We start from the raw sequence: 26,286 nt of genomic DNA, 5'->3' as shown, positions 1-26,286 counted from the left end.
GCCGAGAGCCATTTTCACCTTTGTAATTAGATCTTTCCATTGCAATGCACCTTATACCCTAAAGTAATCTGTGGGGTGACGTTTTTTCAGATATTTTGAATAACCTCTTTCCCAACAGCGTATCAGCCAGTCGTTTTAATGTCCTTTGTTATTCCTTGCCTGAATCAGTTATAGGAAGGTAGGACAGGCTGCAGAATGGTGATTTATCAAATTGTATTACTTTCTTCCACATTTATGACCTTGAAACAGCATATTCACTGTAAAGAGGAATATTAATTCTCCATTCACCCCACCCACCATCTTTTTTCCTTATGACATCACTGTGGGCTTATGGATTTAAAATTTTTTTGGAATATTATAATTCTTTGCTATCATTTTTTAATGTTTAAATTGTCCCAAATTGGGCCACTAGGATTCCCCTTAAGCTCCTATGACCTTTTGTTATGATCCCGTTAGTCAAGAGTTTCCTTTTTGTCTGGCACAACAAGATGTTCCAGACCAATGTTGTATTTTTTCCTTCCAGATTTGGAATCTGCCTTTTTTCCAAGGAACTCCAGTTCCTTTTAGCGGAGAATCGTACTGTTGTGCTTAAATCAGGGCGCCAGTTTTGTTCATTACTACAGTGGTACATGACAAGTCCAGGCCACTTGTCTTACGTAATGCCCCGCGTTCTGTATTTATCTGAATCTTTCTTCTTGGTCTAATTTAGCTTATTCCTTTGTGGCCCCACTTTCCTGTAGACTGAAAATTAAGTCTAAATCTTGATTAGGTTCAGGTTAAACAATTTTGGCATATGTACTTCATTAGGTGATTTTGCATACATCATTTTATGTCAGAAGATGCATAATGATGGGTTGTCTGGGAGTTGATGATGCTACTTTGGAACACCGTGTTAAGGTGGCGACCTCCAGATTTCTTCGTTGTAGACGAGCAAGTAATCTGTAGAGAGGTATTTCAGCACAGATGAATAAATACTTTTTCCTCAGCAGCCTTTCATGTAATGGTGTTAACGTCCTTCGATGATCTTTGGATCAATCATTTCAATGTTGTTCGTAGACTAGGGATTTTCTTTTCTTTTTTGTAGAATAGTTTTCCTTTTTCTTTATTAATACGTGTATTAGTAGCCATTCTTTGTTAAAAAGGCTGGGGGAGATTTTCCTAATCCACCGAGGTTAACCTATAGTTTCTCCTAAGAAAGCAAGGTAAATGCTGAATGCTTTCACCTTAGGTACAAATTTTAGAGAAAGGAGCTGGTGACAAATTAGTTTCTCTCCCTCTTTTTTTTTTTTAAATCACTGCAGAACTCCTGGATATTTTTTTATACAGTACTTTATAATCACAGTCATTATTCTTTTTGATGCTAAACCTGTCCCAAGTTTGCTCAGGACACACTCCCATCAGGATATCGCCTCTGTCCTTTTGATAGGCTCCTTTTAGTGTTGAGAGCCTTCCTGTTTTCTAGAACAGAAAGATACCCCAGTCTCATCTTACACATTTCCCAACCCAGTCTTTGAAACTGCCAACCATTCTTCCAAGAAGCTGTGGTTCCTTTTAATGGAGATTGAATTTAGAGACCAAGAAGAATTGGGTAGCATGAGTTTATGTTGATAGTTCCAATTCAGATTTAACATGTGGTGTTGTCTTAACTTCTCTGATTTTGTATTTGTTTCTCTTTTTTGTGTTTCTTGATTACATTAGCATATTTCTGAACTCGCTTTGTATTATGATATACCTAAAGTAGATTCAACATTACGGTATCAATAGCCATAGTAATGACAGCTAATAAGTGAAGTTTATGATTCTTTTGTGATTCTTTTTGGAACATCAGATATTCCATCAGAATACTGTGTTCAGAAATCACATGGAGTAATTTTCTTCTCTTATGTGGTTATGTTACCATATTGACTTAACGTTCATTTATTTCTGTGGGCTTTGAATTTGAGGGTTTACTTCTTAATTGTAGTTTTTTAATAGGTGATACATTTATGTGATTCCAAAGTCAACCAAGGAGATCCACTTAGAGGAGCCTTCTTTCCACAGCTCCAGCCTGTTCCCTGCCCTGTGGTAATAACCATCTCGATTAGTGTCTGTTACATTCTTCTGGTGTTTTGTTTGGTTTTACAAAAATAAACAAATACATCTGCATAACCTTATTTTTCCTCCTTTCTTTCACTAAGAGAAACATCCTGTGTACACTTTTTGGCACCTTTATTCTTTCCCTAGAAACCTATCCAAGCAAGGTCACAGCCCTAGCATATCATAGAGAACCCTAATTCTTTGTTATTTCAGTCCCATGCTGTTTGGAAAGGACGGGCCGTAGACGGGCCGTAGCTTATTGAAGCGGCCTTTTGCTACTGCAGGTTGTTTGGATTATTTCTAATATTGTACTGCTACTGGTAGTAACATTTTGTCATTGAGCGTGTGTAAAAGTATACTTTTATGGTTGATTTCACATGGTGCATCAAAGGGCAGAAGTTCATATAATGTCGCTAGATCTTGCCAAATTCCCTTCCCAGAGGTACTCAAGTTGGTGGGAGTGCCCTCGTCCACAGCATGCCCTGCAGAGAGTGGTAGCAAACTTTTGGTTTTTTGACAATGGGTGAGAAACCTATCCCTGATTAATTTTTAAATTATTAGGAAGATGTTAGAGGAAGTGTCTTATTTTGGTTAACTTCTTTAGAGAGAGTTGTGTTTTGTATTTCTGCTCTATACAATTAAAAAACAATTTTTTTTAACGTTTATTATTGAGAGACAGAGTGAGACAGAGCATGAGCATGGGAGGGGCAGACAGAGGAGACAATTTGAGGCAGACTGCAGGCTCTGAGCTGTCAGCACAGACCCCAGCAAGGGGCTTGAACCCACCAACTGCGAGAGCATGACCCGAGCCGAAGTCGGATGCCCAACCGACTGAGCCACCCAGGTGCCCTTGCTCTATACAATTTTGAGAAACAAGTGACAGACTGATGCCGATGGCAACAGGAAAAGGAAAGGGGTGTGAGCATTTGAGGGGGTGACAGAAACGGCAGCACTGTGACCGTCCTGAAGTACTGGGAATGTTCTTAACAATGTAAATGATAAGGTGGAAAAATTGTCTTGCTAACAGACAGCATCTTGAATGACTCATAACATTTTTCTCAGTGAGAATATGAATCTGCTCTGTTAGATTTAGTGACTGAATCCAGCTTATTGCCTTAAGAAAATACTTATTTAAGCACCTAGTCTAACTGGTTCATAAGAAATGTTCTGTTTGCAATAAATAGGTAGGCTTATCTTTTGCCCTTTTTCCCTCACTGTGGAATAAATGTGTGATTTTGTTGTGTAGGTGTGTGCATCATCTCATAGTTGCATTTTTATGGGATTAAAGGAATTTTTATTTAAATTTTAAGAGAAATATTCCTATCGCTCCCTTTTTTTGGTAAGGTTGAGTCTTTTACCTGAGGTATAGTTAGGGAGGATAGAAAGTAAGCCTGGCTTGAGTGATTTGGGGGGGTTGGTCACATATTGGAGCAAACCCAGTGTCCAGCACAAAGGGCCTTCTGGTGGCATCATTATCATTCACCTCTCTTCATCGCCTACAATCCCTGGGGCTGTGGTAACGGATCGGGGAGCTGCTGTGTGACTCCTCTGACTTTATTCTCCTTCCATGATATTGACTAGAACTCTTCCTGAACTGTTTTTTTTTTTTTTTCCCCTGGCTTCATTGTTTGCAGATGGACCCCTACCTGCTTTTAATAAGGTCCTGTTAGGGATCTGTATTCCAAAAATATTTCCTTTTGTGAGCACGCCATTCTCTGTATGATGAAACAAAGGTAGGTTCTCAGGCTTCGTGGTCCCTGCTGTTCCACATTTTCATTCTCCCTCCTATGTTACACATTCTCAAATTAGTAACAAGAAAGTACAGGGGAAGGTGAAAATGGTTTGTCACCTGCCAGGTGTCTTTGTCAGCACTAGAGCCACCCCTTTGGCACAGATTACACAGCACATAATCTTTGCTGCTGTTCAGATTGTTTAAATCTGAATCCATGGATGAAACTAATGGATATGTTGTGTTAGGCCGCAAGTACTCGATTTAATAACATCAGAAGAGTTTTTTTCTATTTGGTTGTAGATAATCATGACATTCACAGTGTTACCATTTGTTTTTTAAGCAAAACAATATTTATTGTTAAATTTATTTATTTTAGAAAGTTTCTTTATTTTGAGGGACAGTGTGCACAGTTGCGCACAAGCAAGGGAGGGGCAGAGAGAGAGGGAGGGAGAATCCCAAGCAGTGCAGAGCCCATTCGTGGGGTTGATCTCACGAATCATGAGATCATGACCTGAGCAGAAACCAAGAGTCGGATGCTTAACCAACTGAGCCACCCAGGTGCCCCTTAAGGGTATCTTTACAAGATTTAAAAAAAGATTAATAAACTTTATTATTTTGTTCTTGGAGTTTTAGTTTAAAAGGCTTTTTTTCTTTTTGGAAAGAAGTTCACGTATTACTTGAAAGTCCTATCTCCTAGGATTAGTAAGTAAATCTGAGTATTTTTAATTAAAAAAAACTTTAAAATCGGGGTGCCCGGGTGGCTTAGTCCGTTAAGCGACTGACTCTCGTTTTCAGCTCAGGTCATGATCTCGCGTTTTGTGGGATCGAGCCCTGCATCGGGTTCTGTGCTGGCAGCCTGGAGCCTGCTTGGGATTCTCTCTCTCCCTCTTTCTCTTTCCCTTCCCCACTTGCTCTCTGTCTCAAAATAAATAAAATTAGGTTAAAAAGAATAAAAGACTTTAAAGTTGAAAATCTCAAGCGTTCGTAGGCTAAAGATAGTATAGGGAACCCCTGTGTGCTCATCTCTGAACTTTGGCATTGTCAACCCAGCCTTCCTTCCCCTTCCCACTTTTTGTTTGTTGGGTTTTCCAGAAACAGGTCCCTGAAACTGTGCCCTTTTACCTGTAAATAATTTTTTTGTTGGCTGATTCCATCAGATCTTGTATTAATTCAAAACTTAACACTACTGTGCTTTCTCAGGAAGCAGTTTTCTAAATTATTAGTTCGCAGAACTTCCTAAGAGAGTCTCGAACGTAAGGAGTCCTCCTCTTCTGAAGAATACTTGTTTTGGGGAAAGTTATCTTGCATTCAGGCATATAGGATTTGACAGAATGGTGAAGAAAAGGGGAGACAGTTGCTGTGAGTCCATTATGACCGGAAGTGGTAGACTCCTGGGTTGTTTTCTCACTCCCGACACTAGGTGGTGCTCCAGCTCTAGAACAGGCGCGCGCCTCCACCCTGGCTCTGCTCTGCCCCCAGCACCCTGTGTAAGCTGTGTGTTCACAGCCCGTGAAGTCTGGATAAATGCTTTTCTTCTGCTGTTTGTTAGAGGTAATTTGCATTGAGGCATTGAATATGATCTTTATAAATGAGTCTTTGCTTCTTAAAGATTTAAATATTTTCTGGAACTTAAAGAAGCTTATGTCCTTTAGCTTCATTTTTATCTTAATAGTCTTACTCTACATATGTGAAAACAATAACTTAGATTTACAAAAGTATTCGTTGTATCAGACTGACATTTTTCTTCAGTTATGTAGAGAAATCAGGCAATCGTGCATAGGCATGTACTATTTGATAAATATCTAGCTCATATAATTAACAGAGTTTGTATGATGGCAAGTTCTCAGCATTTTGAAATATTTTTTTTATTTACTTTTAAGGCCAGGGATAACGTACTTGACTGAAGTAGGTAGCTTTGACAATCATTTGTACAATTCAGTCAAAAAAGGCTCTTCTCCTGAACAGCCTCTGAGCCAAGGGACTTTTGTATTGTAGTATGTCTTAAGGTGTGTTGTGAGACATTTGTCACTGATAGTAGTTAAGTTACTAAAGCATTATTTAAAATTTAAAAAAAAATTTTGTTTTTGAGAGAGCAAGAGAGCGCGAGTGAGGGGGGAGGGGCGGAAAGAGAGGGATACAGACTCTGATGAGGCTCCAGGCCCTGAGCTGTCAGCACAGAGCCGGACGCGGGGTTTGAACCCATGAACTGCGAGATATGACCTGAGCCAAAGTTGGACGCTTAACTGACTGAGCCACCCAGGCACTCCAGTTACTGAAGCTTTTGAGTCACTTACCTAAATATATTAGAGCAGAGGCAGGATAGTATCCCCAGCATAATGTTAATTTGGGGGGAGATGCAAAGGTGGAGTTACAGCTATGAGAACATTTTTCCTTAACGTTTCCTTTGTCAGCAGTTTCTAAAACTTGTCTCAGATCATAGAATCACAGCATTCTACGATATTAGACATGAAAGGATCTTAGCCATTGTGTAAATTTCTTATTTAGAGAGTTAAAGTAGGTTGTCCAAGATAAGGTGATGGTTAGTGGCAGAACGATGTCTGTAAATTTCCGTGTTATTTACGCTCGACCGCGGTGCTCAAGTCCAGAAAGGTGAAAGCAGGCCTCAATAATTAAGACAGGATAACTGACATTAGTGAATGAAATCTTCAGCATTAGCAGATTCTCCAGTAATAGAAACCTTTTTGTTGCTAAGGCTTTATGTACTCTACTCGTTTAAAATGACCGTTTTCCCCAAGTGTGTGGTGTTCCCTGTCTTCTCACACAGGGTGCTGTGCAGGACTTGACTGCTGCTGATGGCTCTCCTGGTGCCTCGGGAGCGCTCTATCCTTGCTGGATTCTTCTGTGACACGTGCCCTCGGACGACTGGTTTTTCCGCCGAAGCGTTTCTCTGTTTTAATCTTTTTTCCTTTATTTTCTTGCCGTCAGTCCTGAACTGTAGTAGCTTGTCTGGTTTCAGCATTCTTTTCCTCTCTAATCTGTGGCTTCTTAGTGTTTCCCTTAAAATATGTATGGAGCACTTAACTGTGTGCCATGTACTCTTCGTGAGGCACTCAGCACAGTTGGCAGATGAGTGAGTCGCGTAAAGATGCTTTGCTCTTGTGGAGCTCACGGTCAGGGGTGGGAGGAGGTGGTCAGAAATGGTCATTTAAACAGTAAGCATCAGAAATTAGTAAATTATGTAGTAGGTTAGCAGGGGAGGAGCGTTAAGGAAAAGCAGAGTGGGTATAAAGGAGGAGCAGAAATACTAATCATTGGCTTGGAAACTAGATTGCCAGCTGTATTGTTACTAAGGTCGTTGTGAGGAGGAAGACGGGAGAAGGCACTTCAGGGATTTTTCTGCGGGTTGTGGACATAAGCATGTTGTTTGCCATCCTCGTTTTGACCTTTCCTGCTCTCTTCTGGGGGTTTGGCCTTAAGTGTCACTATCTGAAATTCTGGAGTGGCGTGAAAATGGCCTGCCGGTATGTAACAGCTATCCTAGTTAACATCAACATGCCCGCGTTGTTTCCTGAAAGCCGAGGGATGCAGCAGTGAAATGGAATGGTGGGTGTCAGATGGCGTGTTTCGCATCAAATGCACGTTGATTCTTGATTAACCTGACGCTGCGTTCCTGCTTTCAGTCTTACCTGTGTCTGGGTGGCTCTGGGCCAGTTTTCTGATGGCTCCGCTTTATTCGGTTCAGGTTCCTCATTTGTAAACATGGGGGGAAACAGTGCAGAGGAGTTTGTCATGAGGATTAAATAGAGGTGAAGGTGCTGGGCCAAAGAGTCCTCGACTACACCCCAGTTGCTAGAATGCGGGTGATAAACGGCTAGGACTCATCAGAGATACTGAGGTCATGGGCAAGTAAGGGATACTGTTGGCCCATCCCACCGGCATTTGCAAATGAAGTTCTGTTTTTCTTTGTTTCGTTTTTCCATTGTAATTCAAATATTTGCTCAAATGAAAAGATCACCTACGTTTGAAATTTTATGTTTCGTTAGAATTAGTTCAAAGGAAAATAATATTCAAAACCAGTTTGGTTCATCAGTATGTAATTTTAGTCTTTTAAAGCCTGGTATACCACATAAAACTTATAAAAGGTATTACTTGGTGAAGATTTATACATATGGTTTTGTTTGTTTGTTTTACCGTTTATTCAGTTTTGAGAGAGAGAGAGAGAGAGTACAAGCAGGGGAGGGGCAGAGAGAGAGGGAGACACAGAATCTGAAGCAGGCTCCAGGCCCTGAGCTGTCAGCACAGAGCCGGACACGGGGCTTGAACTCATGAACCATATGATCATGACCTGAGCCGAAGTCGGATGCTTAACCGACTGAGCCACCCAGGTGCCCCTAAACATTTATTTCTGAATTGCTTTACTTACAAGGGGAGAAAAAGGAACTGTGGCTGTTTCTGTGTTGTTGTTTTCTTTCCACTTGTAATAGAGCATCCTGCCTATTCTTAGAGTATATCTCTCTCCTTCTGAAAAATTAGCTCATTATTCTGTCATAATGTGTAGCATACTTTGTGCTGTTACACCTACTTCTAAAAATCTGGTGCCAGAACCCGAAGAAACTCGCAGTGCTCAGCAGAGCGTCTGGCACCGAGTAGGGGCCCAGTGAGCATGCGCTGCAGGAGTGAGCAGCCGAGTGGCTTGTTCTTGAGAAACAGCTGGAGAGGGAGCTCACCTCTTGCCAAATGGAAAACTACTCAGAAGGAAAATCGTGTTCTCGAAACTCGTGACGTGAAGCAAAAGGAGAATGCAAATGATGTCAAAAGCCCTTGACAGTTGTCCTTCTGTAATAAGTAAAAGCTGTTTTGGATTTCCTGAAAGAGAGTGTTGAGAAATCTGCCTACAATGAGTTAAGCACGTGTTAGTGAGTGCAAAGCTCAGGTGATAGGAGTAATCTTGTCGTTGAGCACAATTTGTCTTTAGCTCTTGTATGTTAGCTCTGCTTTTGCCATTAAATCTGCGGAACCTCAAGTTTTATGACCTCCTGGTAATGACCTAACAAGCGAACAATACCGCCTATTGATAACTAGTCTAAACAAGGAGAGTTTGTGTTTTTGCTATGGTAATTCATTTGATATGCCAAATAATTTTAGGCAACTGCTTGCACGACTAAAAAGTAGTTGACTTTATTTTAGTCAGTAGTTGTAAAAGTAAAAAGTATGTATTCTATACCTATTTATCCAGAGCATAATTCTGCCTTTAAGGGAAATAGGGGAGATATATTTGTATAGGTCTGTAAATATTGGTGTGTGTGTGTGTGTGTGTGTGTGTGTGTGTGTATTTGTGTGTATATATATGTTTTTATGACAGTCATTCTAGAAATTGGTCAAAAGTTTATACTTAGCATGGCTCCACGTTCGTTTCTTCTGGGCTGTGGAGAAGCGTGATTTTTCTATTCAGTCATATAAACATTTAATTCTTAGCATGTTCCAGTCACTGTGGTAGGTTCTGGGGATGCAGAGGTGGATAAGACATGGTCCTTCGTTCATTTTAGCTTAAATGAAATGAATTTAAAAATTCTTTTAAAAACATCTTTTCATAAGTTTGCATTAATATCCTAATGTTAAAATACTAATAATAAAAATTATTGGAAATATATGTACCTAGTGTGATGTGGAGACACTGGATCTTGCGTGAAATAAGTGATTTGATAAGTGTGTAAGTGGAACCTATAACCATTATTAATATGTTAATAGAATTAAGTATTAGCTTTTAATAATTAAATAATACTTAAGTACTTACAAATAAAAATGAATACTTAAATGATAAATTAGTGATCATATATTCTATTTCTTAGTATCTTGACCAGAGGGCTTTTGTTTTATTACTTTAAGGTTTTATTATTTTTATTTATTTTTAACAATTTTTAATGTTTATTTATTTTTGAGTGACAGAGAGAGACAGAGCACGAGCGGAGGAGGGGCAGAGAGAGAGGGAGACCCAGAATCTGACGCAGGCTCCAGGCTCTGAGCATTCAGCGCAGAGCCCGATGTGGGGCTCGAACTCATGAACTGTGAGATCATGACCTGAGCTGAAGTCAGATGCTTAACCGACTGAGCCATCCAGATGCCCCTGTTTTTATTTAGAGTGAGAGTGAGAGAGAGAGTGAGAGTGAGTGAGAGAGAGTGTGTGCTTGCACGGCTGAGGGGCAGAGAGAGGGAGGGATAGAGAGAGAATCCCAAACAAGCTCCGTGCTGTCAGCACAGAGCCTGATGTGGGGCTTGATCCCAAGAACTGTGAGATCATGACCTGAGCTGATACCAAGAGCCGGACGGACACTTAACCAACTGAGCCACCTAGGCAACCCTAATCAGAGGGCTTTTAAAATAAATTTTGTTTTGATTATTGTTTCCTGCTGATTTTTATTTCTAGGTTTTGTATTTTCTGCTTATCCCTAATTCTTACCCGGATATTTGGAAGACACCCAGTTTTTCAAGGGCAATTTGAATTCTTTCACCCAACTTAGTGGCATTTAAAATGATCCCTGGTTTTGCCTTCAGTCTCTTGAGTGGTTGTTCCTCAAAGATACTTACTGGAGGGGCTCAGTCGGTTAAGCGTCCAGCTCTTGATTTTGGGTCAGGTCATGATCCCAGGGTCATGGGATTGAGCTCCATGTTGGGCTCTGTGCTGGGCAGGGAGACTGCTTGGGATTCTCTCTCTCCCTCTGCCCCTCCCCTGCTTGCACTGTGTCTCTCTAAAAATAAACTTAAAAAAAGAAAAAATCTTACTGGAAGTTTCCCTGCAGGAAATTAAAGGTGTTCCTGGAGGACACTGGCCCTCCTGAGAAGATCAAATGAGAAGGGCACAGGTGGTTTCTTCAGTGATAGCAGTTCTTGGTTACTGGTGACTGCTTCTCTCTGGTTATGGCATCTCACCTTGACCAGATGTGATCCAATTCTACAAAGTAGCCAGAGGCCATGAAGAAACATAGGGGAGAAAGGAAAGAACGTGAATATTCATTTATTCGTTTATGAATTAAGTCATGAAAGAATGAATGCATGTAGTCATTTAAGCAGCAAATATTGAGTCCCTACTTTGTGCCAGGCATTATTTTAGACTCTAGGGATGCAACATCGTGAACAAGACAGAAAATTTCTTACCCTCAGATTATATGCTAGTGAGAAAGATAAAAAGTATAGTGTCAGGGTAATATGTGCTGACAGTTAATGAAGAAGAGGGGAGGGATAGAGTTGGTGATGGTGACAGTTACCTAAGGCGATGGGGAAGAGGCTCTGAGGGGAGGGGCTTCTTGGCAGACGCCTGGATAAAGAGCCTGCACCTGTGTATTTTGTCAGGCGGTATGTTTCAGTCCACAGGAGAGGCGGGACATGCTCACACGGGGGCAGGGACACTGGTGAGGCTGGGGAACAGAGCATGGGATGTCCTCCTCATTTATGTTACTTGTGAATGTATTTTTTTCTTTTTTTTCTTTTTTTTTTTCTTTTTTTAAGTTTATTTTGAGAGAGAGAAAGTGAGCACAAGTCGGGGAGGGGCAGGGAGCAGGAGAGAGAGAATCCCAAGCAGGCTGCAAGCTGTCAGCAAGGAGACCCGACCTGGGACTCGACCCTGTGACCTTGAGATCAGGGCCTGAACCCAAATCAAGAGTTGGACCTTTTTGTTTGTTTGTTTGTTTGTTTGTTTGTTTTAATGTTTATTTATTTTTGAAGGAGAGAGAGAGACAGACAGACAGAGTAGTACTTTGTATGAGTACTCTACATGAGTAGTTATAAGCAAGTAGTTCTAAGCAAAGCAATTCTACTTTGACAAATAGGTATAACTCACTGATGCTCTTCAGTTTAGAAAAAAACTGGCTTATCTTGTAAAAATTGCTGTCTAGTGTTCCTTTTTTGTTAAAATATAGGAATTTAACATGGTTCCTGATGAAACAGGAAAGGCATTTGAGGAATATAGTAGCTTAAATTCTTATGTGTTGAATGTCTTATGTTACGAAGATCAATAGATGATTATCGTTGTACAGGAATATTTTGACAAAACCGGTAGTGGACGTTCTTTGCTCCCTTTGTTTCCTACCCTGCTGCCCCCACCCTTTCCACCAGCATAACTGGCAGGGTTAACAGCAAGGCTTGGGAAAAGAAAGAACTTGCTAATCATAACTGACAGGAAGTTAAACTACAATTTTGTGTGCTTGGAAAACTGTTGAGAAAATTTTGGTAAGCATTAAGTGCTTCTCTGGAAGGAATGATGTGTTACCGCACGGCTACCGATGTGGCTGGAAGTGGTGAGGACGCTTGGAAGAGAAGCAAGGTCAGTAAGTAGCTGTGGAACATGAGACTGTTCTGGGTCTATCCTTTTCCCTTTTTTAGAGGCCTGAGAGATTTTTGAAATAGTACCGAGGCTCTTTATGCATGGATGCTAAATACAGAACATAATCCGTATTTAAAAAAAAAATGCGAGAGTAGACAGAATCACTGACAATTAAAATTTTTGTGAATTTTAGCAAGTGAGTCCCAAGTAATAATGTTATTAATGTTGTTATGGGAAATCTTACCTGTCTGCGTTTGAAAAGCCAAATATCAGGCTGATTGTTCTGTTTCCAGCTATATTAAATCAACATTTCTTAGAAGTGGTCTTTAAAATAGACACATAGAAAGACAAAGACTATGGCTGTATTTACCTCCAGTTGTTTCTAGAATGATGAAGTACGTTCCTGTCTGTAAAGTCAGATATTGTATAAACATAGTAAATTCTTTATTTTCTCAACATTTTGCCTAAATATCTAAAATAGGATCTTTCCTTAAACTTACTAGCTAACTGTGCCCATAACATAATATTTTTAAAATAGCTACGTTAGTATAACCGTGTTAGAAAAGTGGTATTAATGTGGATTGTTGACGGTGGCCATAATCTTTGTTGTTGTTGTGAGAGTAGCACTGAGCCATTTTCATACTGATCAGACGCTGTGATGGGATTTGTTAGAAGGCCTCTGTTTCTAGATAACATGTGTCTGTTTCTGTTGTCAGGTACAGTGTATGTACGAAACAGATTTTGCAATTATGTTTGCTCTTTTTATAGTTCTTTTTCAGAGTATTACCATTTGTCTTGAATGTCATGTGTAATTTCACAATGAAAGAATTTACTAATTAAATGAAGGGCTCTGGCAGCGGGTTTTCTGGTGCACTAATCAAGAAGCAGCATTTTTGGACCTTTCTCATGTCCTTTGAATAGGAGAGTGTGCGCCTTGTGATTTCTTATTCTGTTTTTACTGCTTTGGGAATTCAGAACTTTTACTTATTAGTACTTCATGTTTTGGCAGCTCCCAACAGGGTGAGAAATTTTAGGTCTGTTTTGAAAAAGCTGTGACAGGAGTATTATATACACCTGTGACAAAGATGTATGTAAGTTATTGGAACGGCAAGGAGACCTTAGTTTTCTTGGAGAGTAATTTATGTGCTTCTGTTTATTGTTATTTAAAGTAACCTCCATCCCAACTGATACATCACTTGCTTCTGAAACAGAACTACTCCTAAGTTCTCAAGTTTAATGTGTAACTGTAGTTAGCACGCACATGGTGGAGAAAAAGCACAGACACTGTGAGATAGCACATTTCTCATTCTGAAGTACACATTCGCCGAACCTCATTTTTCTCCACTGTTGCGACTAGCTGGCCTTTCAGTTACCACTTTTTACTCCTAGGAGGAAGGGTAGGAGGGCTTGTCTCTTGTTGGGCGACTGTGAAAAGAGTCTGAGACCACAAGGTTGCACTTCAAATTTCAAAAGAATTAATTTGTTTCCTACCAGCATTATGAAAACTTAGAATTTTGGTATATCTTAGGGGCACCTGGGTGGCTCAGTGGTAGAGTTTGTGACTTTGATCTCGGGGTCATGAGTTCAGACCCCACATTGGGCATAGAGCTTACTCAGAAAAAATAAAGTTGTGGTATATCTTGCACTTTCAGAAAGTTCTCTTTTTTTTTAATTTTAATTTTAATTTTTTTATTTTTTTATTGTTTTTTCAATATATGAAGTTTATGGTCAAATTGGTTTGCATACAACACCCAGTGCTCATCCCAAAAGGTGCCCTCCTCAATCAATATCCATCACCCACCCTCCCCTCCCTCCCACCCATCAACCCTCAGTAGAAAGTTCTCTTAACAGTTAATATCTAATTGCATATTGATATTTAAATTAAGAAAATACTTAAGTACACCCTGTCACCTAGGGCCTGGATGATACTAGTTAATTACATGGCTTTGGTGTGCGTTGCTAGCATTTTACAAATGTAGTTGCTCTAGTTTTGCGGGGAGGAAGTGTCTGATCGTACTTTTTTAAACTTTATTATAGAAAAATGGAAATATTCACAAAGTAGGAGTCGTATAAGGAATCTGCATATATTCATTTCCGGTCCTTGCCGGTTTAATAGAACGGCCGGTCTTGTTTTATCTGTACACTTCCCTACAATAGTTTCCTCCGACCCCCAGTGATTTTGAAGGAAATCCCAGACATCATGTAATTTCATTGAGAAATATTTCAGTGTGTATCTCTAAAGGAGAATCAAATTATCTGTATTCCCTATGAGTACTAGCTAGCTTTGTTGTGGAGAGGAAGTTCAAGAGTGCTTGGAAACGGGCCTGCTATTGCATTTTATTGTGGTTATTTTGCATTTAGAAAGATCAAGAGTTTATACTACTTGGGCATTTTATTATTACAGTAACTCTCAAGTAACTCTCAGAGGATTTGAAATGTTGATTTTATAAATAATATCTAAAAAACATTATGAATTACCATCATGAATATGTATGAAGTTGTGTGACAGTCCTCATTTCTGAGCTGACCAGCAGCTTGCTTTGTGGTCTGTCCGTGGCTCCCCGCTGCCCCTCCAAGATTTTTGTTTTTTTCTTTAAGTGCTGAGAACCAGCAAGTGTATGACGCTTAGCATGTTTCACATTTGAGCTGAAATTCCGTAAGCCTCCCTGTGTCAAAGAAAGCGACAACAGAGAGACCAACGGTGCATGTGGGCTGCACAAGAGAAGGGAAGACAGGAGGGGGTATCACGGCTGTGGGTGACTCCCCTTCTTTCCCTCTTGCTCACCCAGCCTCCTCTCCTGGTCTTGACTTGTTAGTTTTTTTCTTGGTTCCCCTTTAGTGTCTGTCTTTTCCTTCTCTCAGCCTTGACTTAATTTTGCCAGTGGCATTCATCATCAGGAAGGTTGCTCATCCCTCCCTTGGAAGGGTTGTAAGATGAAACTTTAAAAAATGAAAGCTTTTAGGACTAATTTGTTGTGCTTTAATTTGGTTTCTGTACAGGTTTTTAAAAATGTTTACTTTAATTCAGGTAGCTCAGTACCAGCTATGGGTAGATTGAACTTTTTTCTACCTGTGGATGAGTTACACAATGTATTAAAACCATTAATTTTAGAGACTTTAAGGTTTACTTTAGATGCTGTTACTGAAAAAACATGTAATAATAATTTTTCCTTTTTTGTTGTCTTTTGCTGCCCATTTATTGGATGAAACGGATTCGGTTCAAATGTGGCTCTGCAGTTCACAAGATTCCTTTGCAGCTCACCTTTGGAGGTAAGTGTTTATTCACTGACCTTCATACTAGAATCGCTAATTGGACACGTCACTATTGGCATGTTTTGTTAGGCATTTATTTGATAGTTTAGAGGTGATCATTTTGTTTTCACACATATGAATGTTGATGAATGAGATGAATTCCAGTAAGTTACAGAACTATTCACCTTTATAACAGGTCGTTGCTTCTTTTTAAGTACATTTTCTTTCTTTAAGCAAACTGAAATCAGTCTTTCATTGTAAAAAGCCTTATTGTATCTGCTTCCTTATTAGTAAGTGACACTAGCCTTATGCTGTCTTAACTGTGCTGGCGTTAAAAGAGAGCTAGAGGGGTCATGGGTGGAGGGGGCGTTGTCAGGGAAGTTTCTGTTGGTTTAAGAGCGCTATTTCAAACCCCCAAATTGATAAGGGAAGAGCAAAGGACTTACTGAGCTTCTCTTAAACACAGGCATGTTCTCTCCCTCTGTCTCCCTTTCCCTCCTCCCTCCCCTCCCCCTCTGACTCCCTTTCCCTCCTCCCTCCTCTCCCCTCTCCCTCCTTCTCCCTTTCCCTCCTCCCTTCCTCTCTCACCTCTCCCTCCCCTCCCTCCCCTTCGTGCCCCTCCCCTCCCTCTCTCATTGCTTCATCCACTTTCACATTCAGCCATCATCAAGGTTCTGCAGTGTAGAGAGGAGACTGCAGTGGTAACATTGTGAGATAAAGGTATTCAGGGCAGCAGCTGTCCTGTGAGTTGACGTGGATATTATCCGGATAACTTGTAGGATAACTTGTAGAAGTTGGGTGAGGCTTTGAGGAAGGAGGAGGAAAGAGAAGGCAGAGGAGAGTGTGGAGAGATGCTTGCACTCAGAACCAAAGCTTGATTTCAGAGCCTACCTTCCCTCACTAGCCACACTGGGCAAATCGCAACGTCCCTGAACCTGGCTTTCCTTATCTTTGAATGCAAATGATAATTCCTCCTTCACCAGTGAAGCAGTGGACATGGCAGCGGTTTTGAAAGTGCTACTCAAACCTTAGTAATATTTTGTATTTTCCTCTTGGGCTGTACTGCAGCCCACACAGTAAGACTCTGTTTCTGCCTTTCCCTTCTCTTACTTGGGAGTAATGGAGGCTTGGTTGGCCCATGAGTAAGTCATTGCATTTTTTGGTTAATCTAAAAGTGGAAATGGTAAGACTTCATGGTTATTAAAATGAAATGAAATAGTGTATGGGAAACACTGAGCACAATGCCTGTCACATAGAATTTTAAGTAAAATTTAGTGCAAAAATTAAAATCCAAACCATAAGAAACTTGACGACAGTATAAATTATATAATCTCCTCTTTAGTTGATGAAGCATTTTTAAAGCATAGCAGAATGAGAAGTATCACAAAGGAAAGGATAGAAAAATAAGATTTGCTTCTGTTAAAAATCCTTAATTTTCTTCATGAAAACAGGTATAGTTAAAAGGCAGTTTGGGGAAAGTGTGATAAAAAGGTTATTATACTTAATGTACTATTTTTTTGCATGATTTTTGGTTGGATTTTATGAGATAGTTTATGTGAAATACAAATGGTAATAAATGTTTTAAAAGTTTAACCTTGTAAGTAATCAAACAAATGTAGTTTAAAACAATAGTGATACATGGTTTTTTACCTATCAAGATATCTTTTTTTTTTTTTTTAAATGAATGCCTGGGGAGATGGGATGTTTTTAAACTTTACCATTTACAGAAATGGGTTTAGGCATCTATGTTAAGACCTATAAATTCATACCTTGCAGTTGTGTGCTTGAATAATTCTTGTCTAAGAATCACTGCCAGAGAAATAAAGTTGGGGACAAAACTGGCATAAATGTTTATTATAGCATTATGGTGAAAAATTTATAAACAGTGTAAATGAGGAGCATTAGGAGAAGGTCAAGTAAATAATGGTACAGCCAGCCATATTATTGATAGAACATTCTACAGCCATTAAGATGGGCATCCTGCATATACGTGTTGGTGAGTACATATTGATGAACAAAACAACGTAAGATACTTTTGCTATGTTGAGATAGAGGTAGGGTGCAAAATTATAATGCAGATCTCAATTGAAGAATAATTTAAGCATACAGAAATTAGTTAGGAAGGAGATACACAACATGTTACATTGTTTTACCCTTTTCTTTTCCGTGAGGGAGCCACAGTGGGGAGAAGAGATACCTTGGTAGGTTTTTAGCGGTGGCTCTTATAGTCAGCGTTTGGGAAGTACATCAGGGAAGTCTCTGATTGATGTGCAAACAGGGTCTAGTCTTGGGGGGGAAAAAGGCAGGTGAGGAAATTGCAGGAGCTCAGGTGAGGAGAATGCCGATGAGGTTTAAGGCTGGACTCTTGATTTCAGCAAGAGCTTCTGAGGAGTAACCAGGAAGAATGGTCTGACTGATTCGGACACGGAGTGAATAAGGAGGCTGGGGCTTGATGTCCACTGCGTTGGGGCAATATCACTAAACAGTGGCAAAGAGACTTCTGAATAGATTTCACTTACAGACTTCTCTCAAATGCAAGCCCGATGAAAGAGGACCCTGTTTTTCTTGCTGCCTTGTGTTTCTAAGTATAGTAAGTAGTACATTGGAGGCAGTGGATAAATATTTGTTGAGTGGATGGATGAACGAATGAATGAATAAGCCAGGCGGGGCTGAGGCCGCAAGCAGCAGGCTTTTTATCCATAACTTGGCAGGAGTCAGCTAAACACACACGAGGCCTAATATTCGTGTTTCAGTATGGTAAACGGTCTTCCTGGCAAGATTGTAGCCGTTGAAGATCAGGATCTTTGTCTTTTCCATCTTTGGATGCTCTCAGGGATAGGGCTTAGAGTTTTCCAACCATACACCTAGAGTTGCACCGAACAAATATTTTTTAAAATCACATCTGGCTAAATATTGGGAATCCCTATGTACGGAAACTTTAATTTTTGGTGAAAAACAAGGGAAGATACGATGAAATTTTAGTGATAGTTTTTGTCATCTTCTGACTGATCTGCTTTTTCCGCTTAATAATCTAGAGTTGTGTTTTACTTGGTTAAATATCTGTTTTTGTACTGAGCTTATGGACATGGGAAAGGGGAAAAAAAATCAAAATTAGAGATGACCAATGTGCTTTACTTTTCTTGAAGTATTTGGGAAATACTTGGAGAGCTTTCTGTTGAAATTTTGCTAGCCTGGAGTTTCACGGGGCGGCTGCCTGTGGGCAGAGTTAGTGGCTGCTACCCCCAGATTTCCAACAGCACTGAGCTCAGGATTCTGGTCCCTTTGCCACTACGCAGAGCCTGAGAGCCAAAGCAAGCCAAAGTTGGAGAGTGTTAGGAGTCCTAAATGTTTAATTTTGCCATTGGGCTTATGTTTTAGCTGAAGAAGGAAAATTACACATGTGGTAAATACCCAAACACCTTCCGTAAATTTGATCAAAAGAAAAATAATTCTGGTGGAGATTGTAAAATACATGAGACTTGCAGTTGAAAACGAAGGAGACTTTAAACTTCACTCTGTCCACAGAACTGTGAATGAACCATGTCCCTTTGTTGTAAGTCCTAAACAGTTAACTGCCACATGAATCTAACGAAATTGTCAGGTTATAGTAATTACATCAGTAATTTGATCTGCTGTCATTTGAATGGAGCCATGTGTGGGGAGTCAGTTACTTCCCTCTGTGGGGCTGACCCTTTTACATTCCTGTAAGCTGAAAACTAATAGAGCTCATTAAGCTTTATGGGAAAAGAGCTTTTATCACCTCGTCAAGTCAGGCAACATATTTCCATTATATTTCTAATTTCATGTGGCTCTGTGGCTGCTGATGTGCGCTCCCCTGCTAGGTTTACATCGGACCTCTCCCTCACAGACATTTTTATTGACATTTCTGAGTCTGAATTACGTTTTGTGTGGCACCACCTACAGATGTCTTCAATTAAATGTAGGTAAATAAAAGGGATTATATATCAGAGGCTAAAAGATTCTTGAAATTCTCTTCCGAATCAGAGTTGGCCAGCCAGTCCGGTAGGGTGCAGTCTCGTTGGCCCTTTGGAGGCGGAGAGCTGTAGGAGAGGTGTTTGTCCAACGCTTCACCCTGTGTGCATGTAGGTTGCTTAGGTTTCTGTTCAGGTGTGTCCTTCTGTTCCTTGATTTCGAATCAGTTAAAGTCTTCATTCAACAGGTATCATAATAACTTAGCGAAATGTTAGCACCTGTAGCGGATGGGTATCAAGCTAAGCTCTTGGCTTCTGTTGTTTTAATTCTCACAGGGTGTCGGTGGCATAGATGTTCCCAATTTCGTTCTAAGAAAAATTGGGCCCAGAGAGGTAGATTGGCTGAGCTCAACGTCACAGCTGTTGGTTTGTGGCAACAGTAACAAGGTAGAAAGGAGAAAATGGAATACTGCCATAATATCCTTTTTTAAAAAGTTTTTAATCCCCATTAGTTAATGTACAGTGTTGTATTAGTTTCAGGTGTGCAATATAGCGATTCAACACTTCCAGACATCACTCGGTGCTCATCGTGACAAGTGCGCTCCTTAATCCCCATCACCTGTTTCACCCATCCCCCCTCCTGTGGTAATGCTGTAAGATTCTTATACTACCCGAAGTGATACAACATTTGAAGGAAGACAGTGATAAGTTCGAGATGTATTTTGTAAACCCAAGAGCAAGTTTCTCAAGCTTGGCACTATTGGCACTTGGGATCGGTTAAATCTTTTTTGTGGGCGCTGTCTTGGGCATCGGGTCTTTCTTACCGACATCTCTGGCTTCTACCTGGTAGGTGCCATTAGCACCCTCCCCCTGAGTTGAAACAGAATGTCTCCAGACTTTGCCACATGTCCCAGAGGGGTAAATTGGCTCCTTGTCGAAGACTGCTGCCTTAGGGCAGCCTTAAAAACAAGGAGATACAGTTGATAAGCCGATAGTGGAGATCATTGCCATGAGAACATGTTTTCAGTCTCATGAAAGGCAGAAAAAGAAGGAAAGGTGAACAAAGAATAAGTGAGATGAACAGAAAACGAATAGCAAGTTGTCCACTTAAATCCAGCCCTGTTGATGACACTAAATAGAAACGATCTGAACCATAACTCTGCTATATGGACGTGTTCTGTATCTGCACTGTCCGAAGCGTGTATGTAGCTAGGGGTCATATGTAGGTATTAAGTTCTATTGAACACTATACCCAGAAATTACAAACTACATATTTTTTTCAGATACACAGGGAACATTCACTAAGATGAGACCATTATATATTATGGATTATAATCCATACCATTATACAGATTTGTGCCATTATACAAATTTTAGTAATTGAAAAGGATTGAAATAATCTCTGGTCAAAATGGAATTGGGGCACCTAGGTGGCTCAGTTGATGAAGCGTCTGACTTTGGCTCAGGTCATGATCTCATGGTTCGTGGGTTCAGGCCCTGCATCGGGCTCTGTGCTGACAGCTCAGAGCCTGGAGCCTGCTTCGGAATCTGTGTTATCCTCACTCTGCTGCTTCCTGCACTCGTGCTCGTTCTCTCTCTCTCGTTCCCCCCCCCCCCTTTCTCAAAAATAAATAAACATTAGGGGCGCTGGGTGGCTCAGTCAGTTTAGTGTCCGACTTCAGCTCAGGTCATGATCTCACAGTTTGTGAGTTTGAGCCCTGCCTCGGGCTCTATGCTGAGCACTCAGAGCCTGGAGCCTGCTTCCGATTCAGTGACTCCCACTCTCTCTGCCACTCCCCCACTCGTGCTGTCTCTCACTCTCAAAAACAAACATTTAAAAAAAAGATTAAAAAAAATTAAATGGAATTAACTTAGATTCAGTAACAGAAAGAACTCATAATAAGGTAAACAGTGTAGTTAAAAAAAAATAGGGGCACGTGGATGGCTCAGTTGGTTAAGCATCCGACTCTTATTTTTGGCTTAGGTCATGATCTCACTGTTTGTGGGATTGAGCACCACATCAGGTCTGTGCTGACAGTGTGGAGCCTGCTTGGGATTCTCTCCCCCTACCCCACTCACTCTTACTCTCTCTCAAGATAAATAAACATTTGAAAAAATAGGCAAAAACTTGATTATATATTTCACCAGAGAAAACATACAAATAGTTAATAAGCATATGAAAAGATGCTCACCATCCATTAGGGAAAGGCAGATTAAAAGCACAATGAGATACCACCACAAACCCACTAGAATGGCGATAATCAGAAGACAGTAACAGGTGTCAGCAAGATGTGGAGAAATTGGCAACTGTATACATTGTGGCATGATTGTTAAAATGCTATAGCTGTGGTTTCACATTTCCTCAAAATATTAAAGATAGGGATACTATATGACTCCAAAATACAGGAATATACCCAAGCAGAAGGAAAGTATACATTCCAAACAAAGACTTGGATGTGAAAGTTCACAGTAGCATTATTCATAATGGCCAAACCTGGAAATAATTCCCAATGTCCATCAAATGGCGAATGGCTAAATGTCCATGCGTCCAGTGGAATACTGTTCAGCAATAAACAGGCACAAATTCTGATCCAGGCTACGACATGGTTGAACCTTAAAAACATTATGCTCGGTGAAAGAAGCCAGACACAGGAGGCTGCATATTGTGTGTTTTCGTTTAAATGAATCACCCACAAAAGGAAAATTCAGAGAATCAGAAAGCAGATCGATGGGATTAGAGGTAGGACTGGAGGACTGGCTGCAAATGGGTCTCACGGGAATTTTGGGGGGGGGGGTGATAGAGATGGTCCCAAATTTCACTGTGGTGATGGTTCCACAATTCTATAAATTTGCTAAAAATCACAGAATGCAGGTGCACCTGGGTGGCTCAGTCAGAGTGTCCAACTTCGGCCCAGGTCACGATCCCATGCTTCATGGGTTTGAGCCCTGTGTTGAGCTCTGTGCTGACAGCTCGGAGCCTGCTTCAGATTCTGTGCCTCCCTCTGTCTCTGCCCCTCCCCTGCTTGCACTCTGTCTCTCTGTCTCCCAAAAATAAATGAATATTAAAATTCACAAAATTAAAAAAAAATCACCGAATTCTACACTTAAAATGGGTGAATTTTGTCGTGTGTAAATAAAGCTGGGGAGAAAAGGCGTATATCATTTCTTCATCCTTTAGTTTTCTAACATGTGTAGAAAAGATCTGATTCAGCTTGACATCTTGCATCTTTACCGTGTCCCTAGTTGTGGTGTAGACGGGTGCACACTTGCAGTATTCAACAAGCTGGTATTCTGTATTGAAATAGATATGTTTTAATTAATATTTAAATATTAACTATGTAGTTAATAGTCTCAATTTAAATGTTAGCCATTAGTATTTTTTGATAGCTTAGAAGACCGTCTTATACAGAGTATGAGTGGGGGAGGGTCAGAGAGAGAGAGAGAGAGAGAGAGAGAGAGAGAATCCGAAGCAGACTCCAGGCTCTGAACTGTCAGCACAGAGCCCAGCAGGGGGCTTGAACTCACTAACCGTGAGAGTGTGACCTGAGCCGAAGTCAGACCCTTAACCAACTTGGCCACCCAGACACCCCCCGGCCCCCTTTCTCCAAGCTTTTTTTTTGAAGTTGAGAGCTCTTTTCCTTCTCACTTGGAGCTCTGTGGTAAACTGGGGCAGTGTGTCCAGTTAGGTGTGTGGATATGCACCGATTGCAAGCTGCACGTAGCAGGGGTGGGGATCTGCCCCCTGAGTCACTGGCTGGGAGCATTCGTTTTGCCATCGAGAAAAAAAAGGACCAAGAGAATGTAACCATCTCTGCAGTCTGTCAGCAAATCAAGTATCACTGCTGGGGGTGGCTCTGGTAGATGGCAGGATCTCTCCAGCGGCCAGAGCTTGGAAGAGGGGATGGCTCTTCCCCAAACTGGGCCCTCTGGCATTGGAGGGACCTCATGGAGGGTGAGGTGGAGAACGTTGAGCCCCTAAACTTGGGGAGGGAGGGAGTGCAAACAATTTTACCGAATAAGGGGGATGCTGAGATATCCAGAGAGCTGGCTTGACCTGGAGATCTGTGGAGAGAGGGCTAGGGAGAGGGTTGAGCTGGTGACCTGGGGGAAGCTTTCACCTGCTGTCTGGTAGGGTGTCTGGGAGCACCAGTTGTGTTTCAAGGGCCGGGACCAGGGCAGACAGAGGTGTCTGAACGGGGGCTAGATCTTGGAGAACGGTCATCAGGCTGCTCTTGGTACTGAACAATCAGAAAACAAAAGCTAGGCCGTGGCTTGATCCACTGGGCAAAAGTGAGATATAAATGCTGTTTTTTTCCTAGTTCCGTGGCTTGGGAAAGAGTCCTGTCATTTTCAGGCTGAGTCCCACATACTGTGGAATCAGGTTGAGTGGTGTTGGGCAGAAGCACCAGTGAGAATTCTGGAGCCAGATCCCCGAGTGCACTGGGATGATCATGTGATTACTCTCCCATCTGGTCAGGTCTGGAGGTTATTGGGCAGTTGTGGCTGGGGCGGGACTGCTAGTGAGGCCACTGACAGAGAATCTGTTGAACTGAAGACCTTCCTTTTTGCACTCTATTCGCCTCAGTAGATCATGCTTGAACCAAGTCTTTCATGTGGCAGTCAGAATAGTGTTCTGGGCTCACTCGGGCACTCAGTAACTGTTGTTGAGTAGACAAACTTGCTTCCAACTTGTTTCTGGACATCACATGATAGTTGAGCCAGTGTTATTTGAAACCTTTTTTTTATAGTGAAGTTATATTATCTGGAAGTCTTTTTAGGGAAACCAACCTCCTGTAAGTAAAAAAAAAAAAAAAAATATATATATATATATATGTATATATATATATATATATCAAAATTTATTCTGAGAATAAAAGAAAGCATACTAGAATAGAAAACCAGACATTAAGTAGAAAGATGCCATAAATTTCCTTGTTGAAGATTTTTCTGGCATGGGACTTAGATCCGTTTAGGCATCTTAAAACCGAAGTCCATTCAAGATATCGTTTTGGCAGATCAGTCTTCTTCCTTTAAGCAGGTAGTGGTTTTCATCATTGGTCCAAGGATCTTCCAACTGTGTTCAAAATTAGGGTCATCTGCCTGGACAATTTTCATTACCCATTAAGTGCGCGTGAATGCTTCAGAAGATGTTTGAATGGAAAATCCTGGGGTGGATTAGTTTCCACGGGGATGTCAGTCTTGTTTGATGTTTGCAGTCATTCACTTCTAAGTAAAAATATCGGTTTGGGTTGTCACTGGGGGCTGCTTTCCCCCTCTGTAAGAAAGACCGGAGAAGCAAGATTCTTAACTGGTGTGAAGGAGGGGGGCCCTTCGTTAAGATCGTGACTCTCGAGTCTAAGGTGTTTGTTGTAGAGTTTAATAAATATGGACTCATTTGTAGAATTGTGAAGTTTGGAGTTCTGTTATTTTTCCTTGTAAGTGTTTTTGTGGTGTCTCACCAGAAGTCTTTTTGTTGGATAGCTAGGATTTAAAAATATAAGGAAATGTCAAAGTAAAGAAAACCATTAACAGATTAACATCTTCATTTTTATGTATGCTGTGATGAAAATGCAAAAATAAATTCCTTTCTTATTCCTGTCACACTTACTAAAACACATTTGCTATAAACCATTCCTCCGTGATTTAAGCTCTTTGTAAAGTTCAAATTTTCGTCTTTACAGTACTTCTAGTTTTCAGTTATAAATGTTAGGGTAAACTTTTGTGCTTGCTTTGAAGCATTTCATTTCCTGTGATTTATGTCACTGAGAAATACATTTCTTGATTCATCCTTGGCTTAGTAAGTTGCTGAAAATACCTAAATTCATTGCATTGACTAGAACATGTTAAATATTATGATTGTTTTGACATGGGACACCACAGAAGCAGTGGCCAGTGAGAAAAACACCGAACTGAGGTTGAGAATTCCAGGTTTCCGCCCTTCTCATTCCTGTAAATGGGTCTTGTGACCTTGGACAAGCCCCTTCATTACCCTGAGCCTCACTTTCTCACTTATAGAGTAGGGGTATCTCAAATAAAGAGCTCCTTCAAAACTGAGTGAACTTAGCCAACATTTTAACACATTTTATACAGTTAACTCTTGAGCAACACAGGTTTGAACTGTGTGGATCCATTAATACACAGACTTTTTTTTTTTACAGTACTGTAAATGTATTTCTTTTTCTTATGGTTTTATTAATAACATCTTATTTTCCCTAGCTTACTTTATTATATTACTTTATTACTGTATTCTTATACAGTATAATACCTATAACATAAAATAATTGACTGTTTCTATTATCAGACTTCCTGTCAATAGTAGGCTCCTAGTAGTTGTTTGGGGGAGTCAAAGGTTACTTGTGAATTTCCAACTGTGCTGGGGGTGTGTTGGTGTCCCAACTCCCATGTTGTTCGAGGGTCAACTGTAGCTGCTTTTCAGACTCAAATATTAGAAATTAGGCAAATAGGGGCGCCTGGGTGGCTCAGTCGGTTGAGCGTCCGACTTTGGCTCAGGTCACGATCTCGCGGTTCATGGGTTCGAGCCCCGTGTCGGGCTCTGGGCTGATGGCTCAGAGCCTGGAGCCTGCTCCCGATTCTGTGTCTCCCTCTCTCTCTGCCCCTCCCCCATTCATGCTCTGTCTCTCTCTGTCCCAAAAATAAATAAACGTTAAAAAAAAAAAAAAAAAAAGAAATTAGGCAAATAATACACATTTTACTCAACTTAAAACTTGTAGTCCCTCCAGCTTTGTCTTTCATTGTGCTTTATGTTCTGAAGCAAGCTGACACTTAGAACAATTGTGTTCACTTTCTTCTATAAAAACAAGTGTTTTCCTGTTATCTTGCTTACCCAAATGTGTTTCTTATTTTTGCCTTCAATATGGTCTCAACTGTACATATGAATTATATCTTTTAATAAAGTAATAGCTTTGGGTTCTCAAAACTCAGAGGTGGGTCATTGAGAATTCTGTCATCTAGAAGCATCTGAGCAGACTGGGAAAGTACCTAAAAACAAACACCAC

The 26,286-nt window shown here is 40.7% G+C and overlaps 1 protein-coding gene across 7 annotated transcripts in view; it reads left to right on the top strand.

The window, feature by feature from the left end:
- Nucleotides 1-26,286, top strand: part of ATE1 (arginyltransferase 1) — a 153,356-nt gene that overhangs the window by 31,104 nt on the left and 95,966 nt on the right. For all 7 annotated transcript variants that reach the window (XM_042908691.1, XM_042908694.1, XM_042908693.1 and 4 more), the window contains one exon: nucleotides 15,324-15,356. In XM_042908691.1, the coding sequence (XP_042764625.1) occupies nucleotides 15,324-15,356 (33 nt within the window). The remainder of the gene's footprint in view (nucleotides 1-15,323; nucleotides 15,357-26,286) is intronic.

Source organism: Panthera leo, chromosome D2 (assembly GCF_018350215.1).
Source record: "Panthera leo isolate Ple1 chromosome D2, P.leo_Ple1_pat1.1, whole genome shotgun sequence".
NCBI lineage: Eukaryota > Metazoa > Chordata > Mammalia > Carnivora > Felidae > Panthera > Panthera leo.
This window is presented reverse-complemented; position numbering and strand designations above follow the sequence as displayed.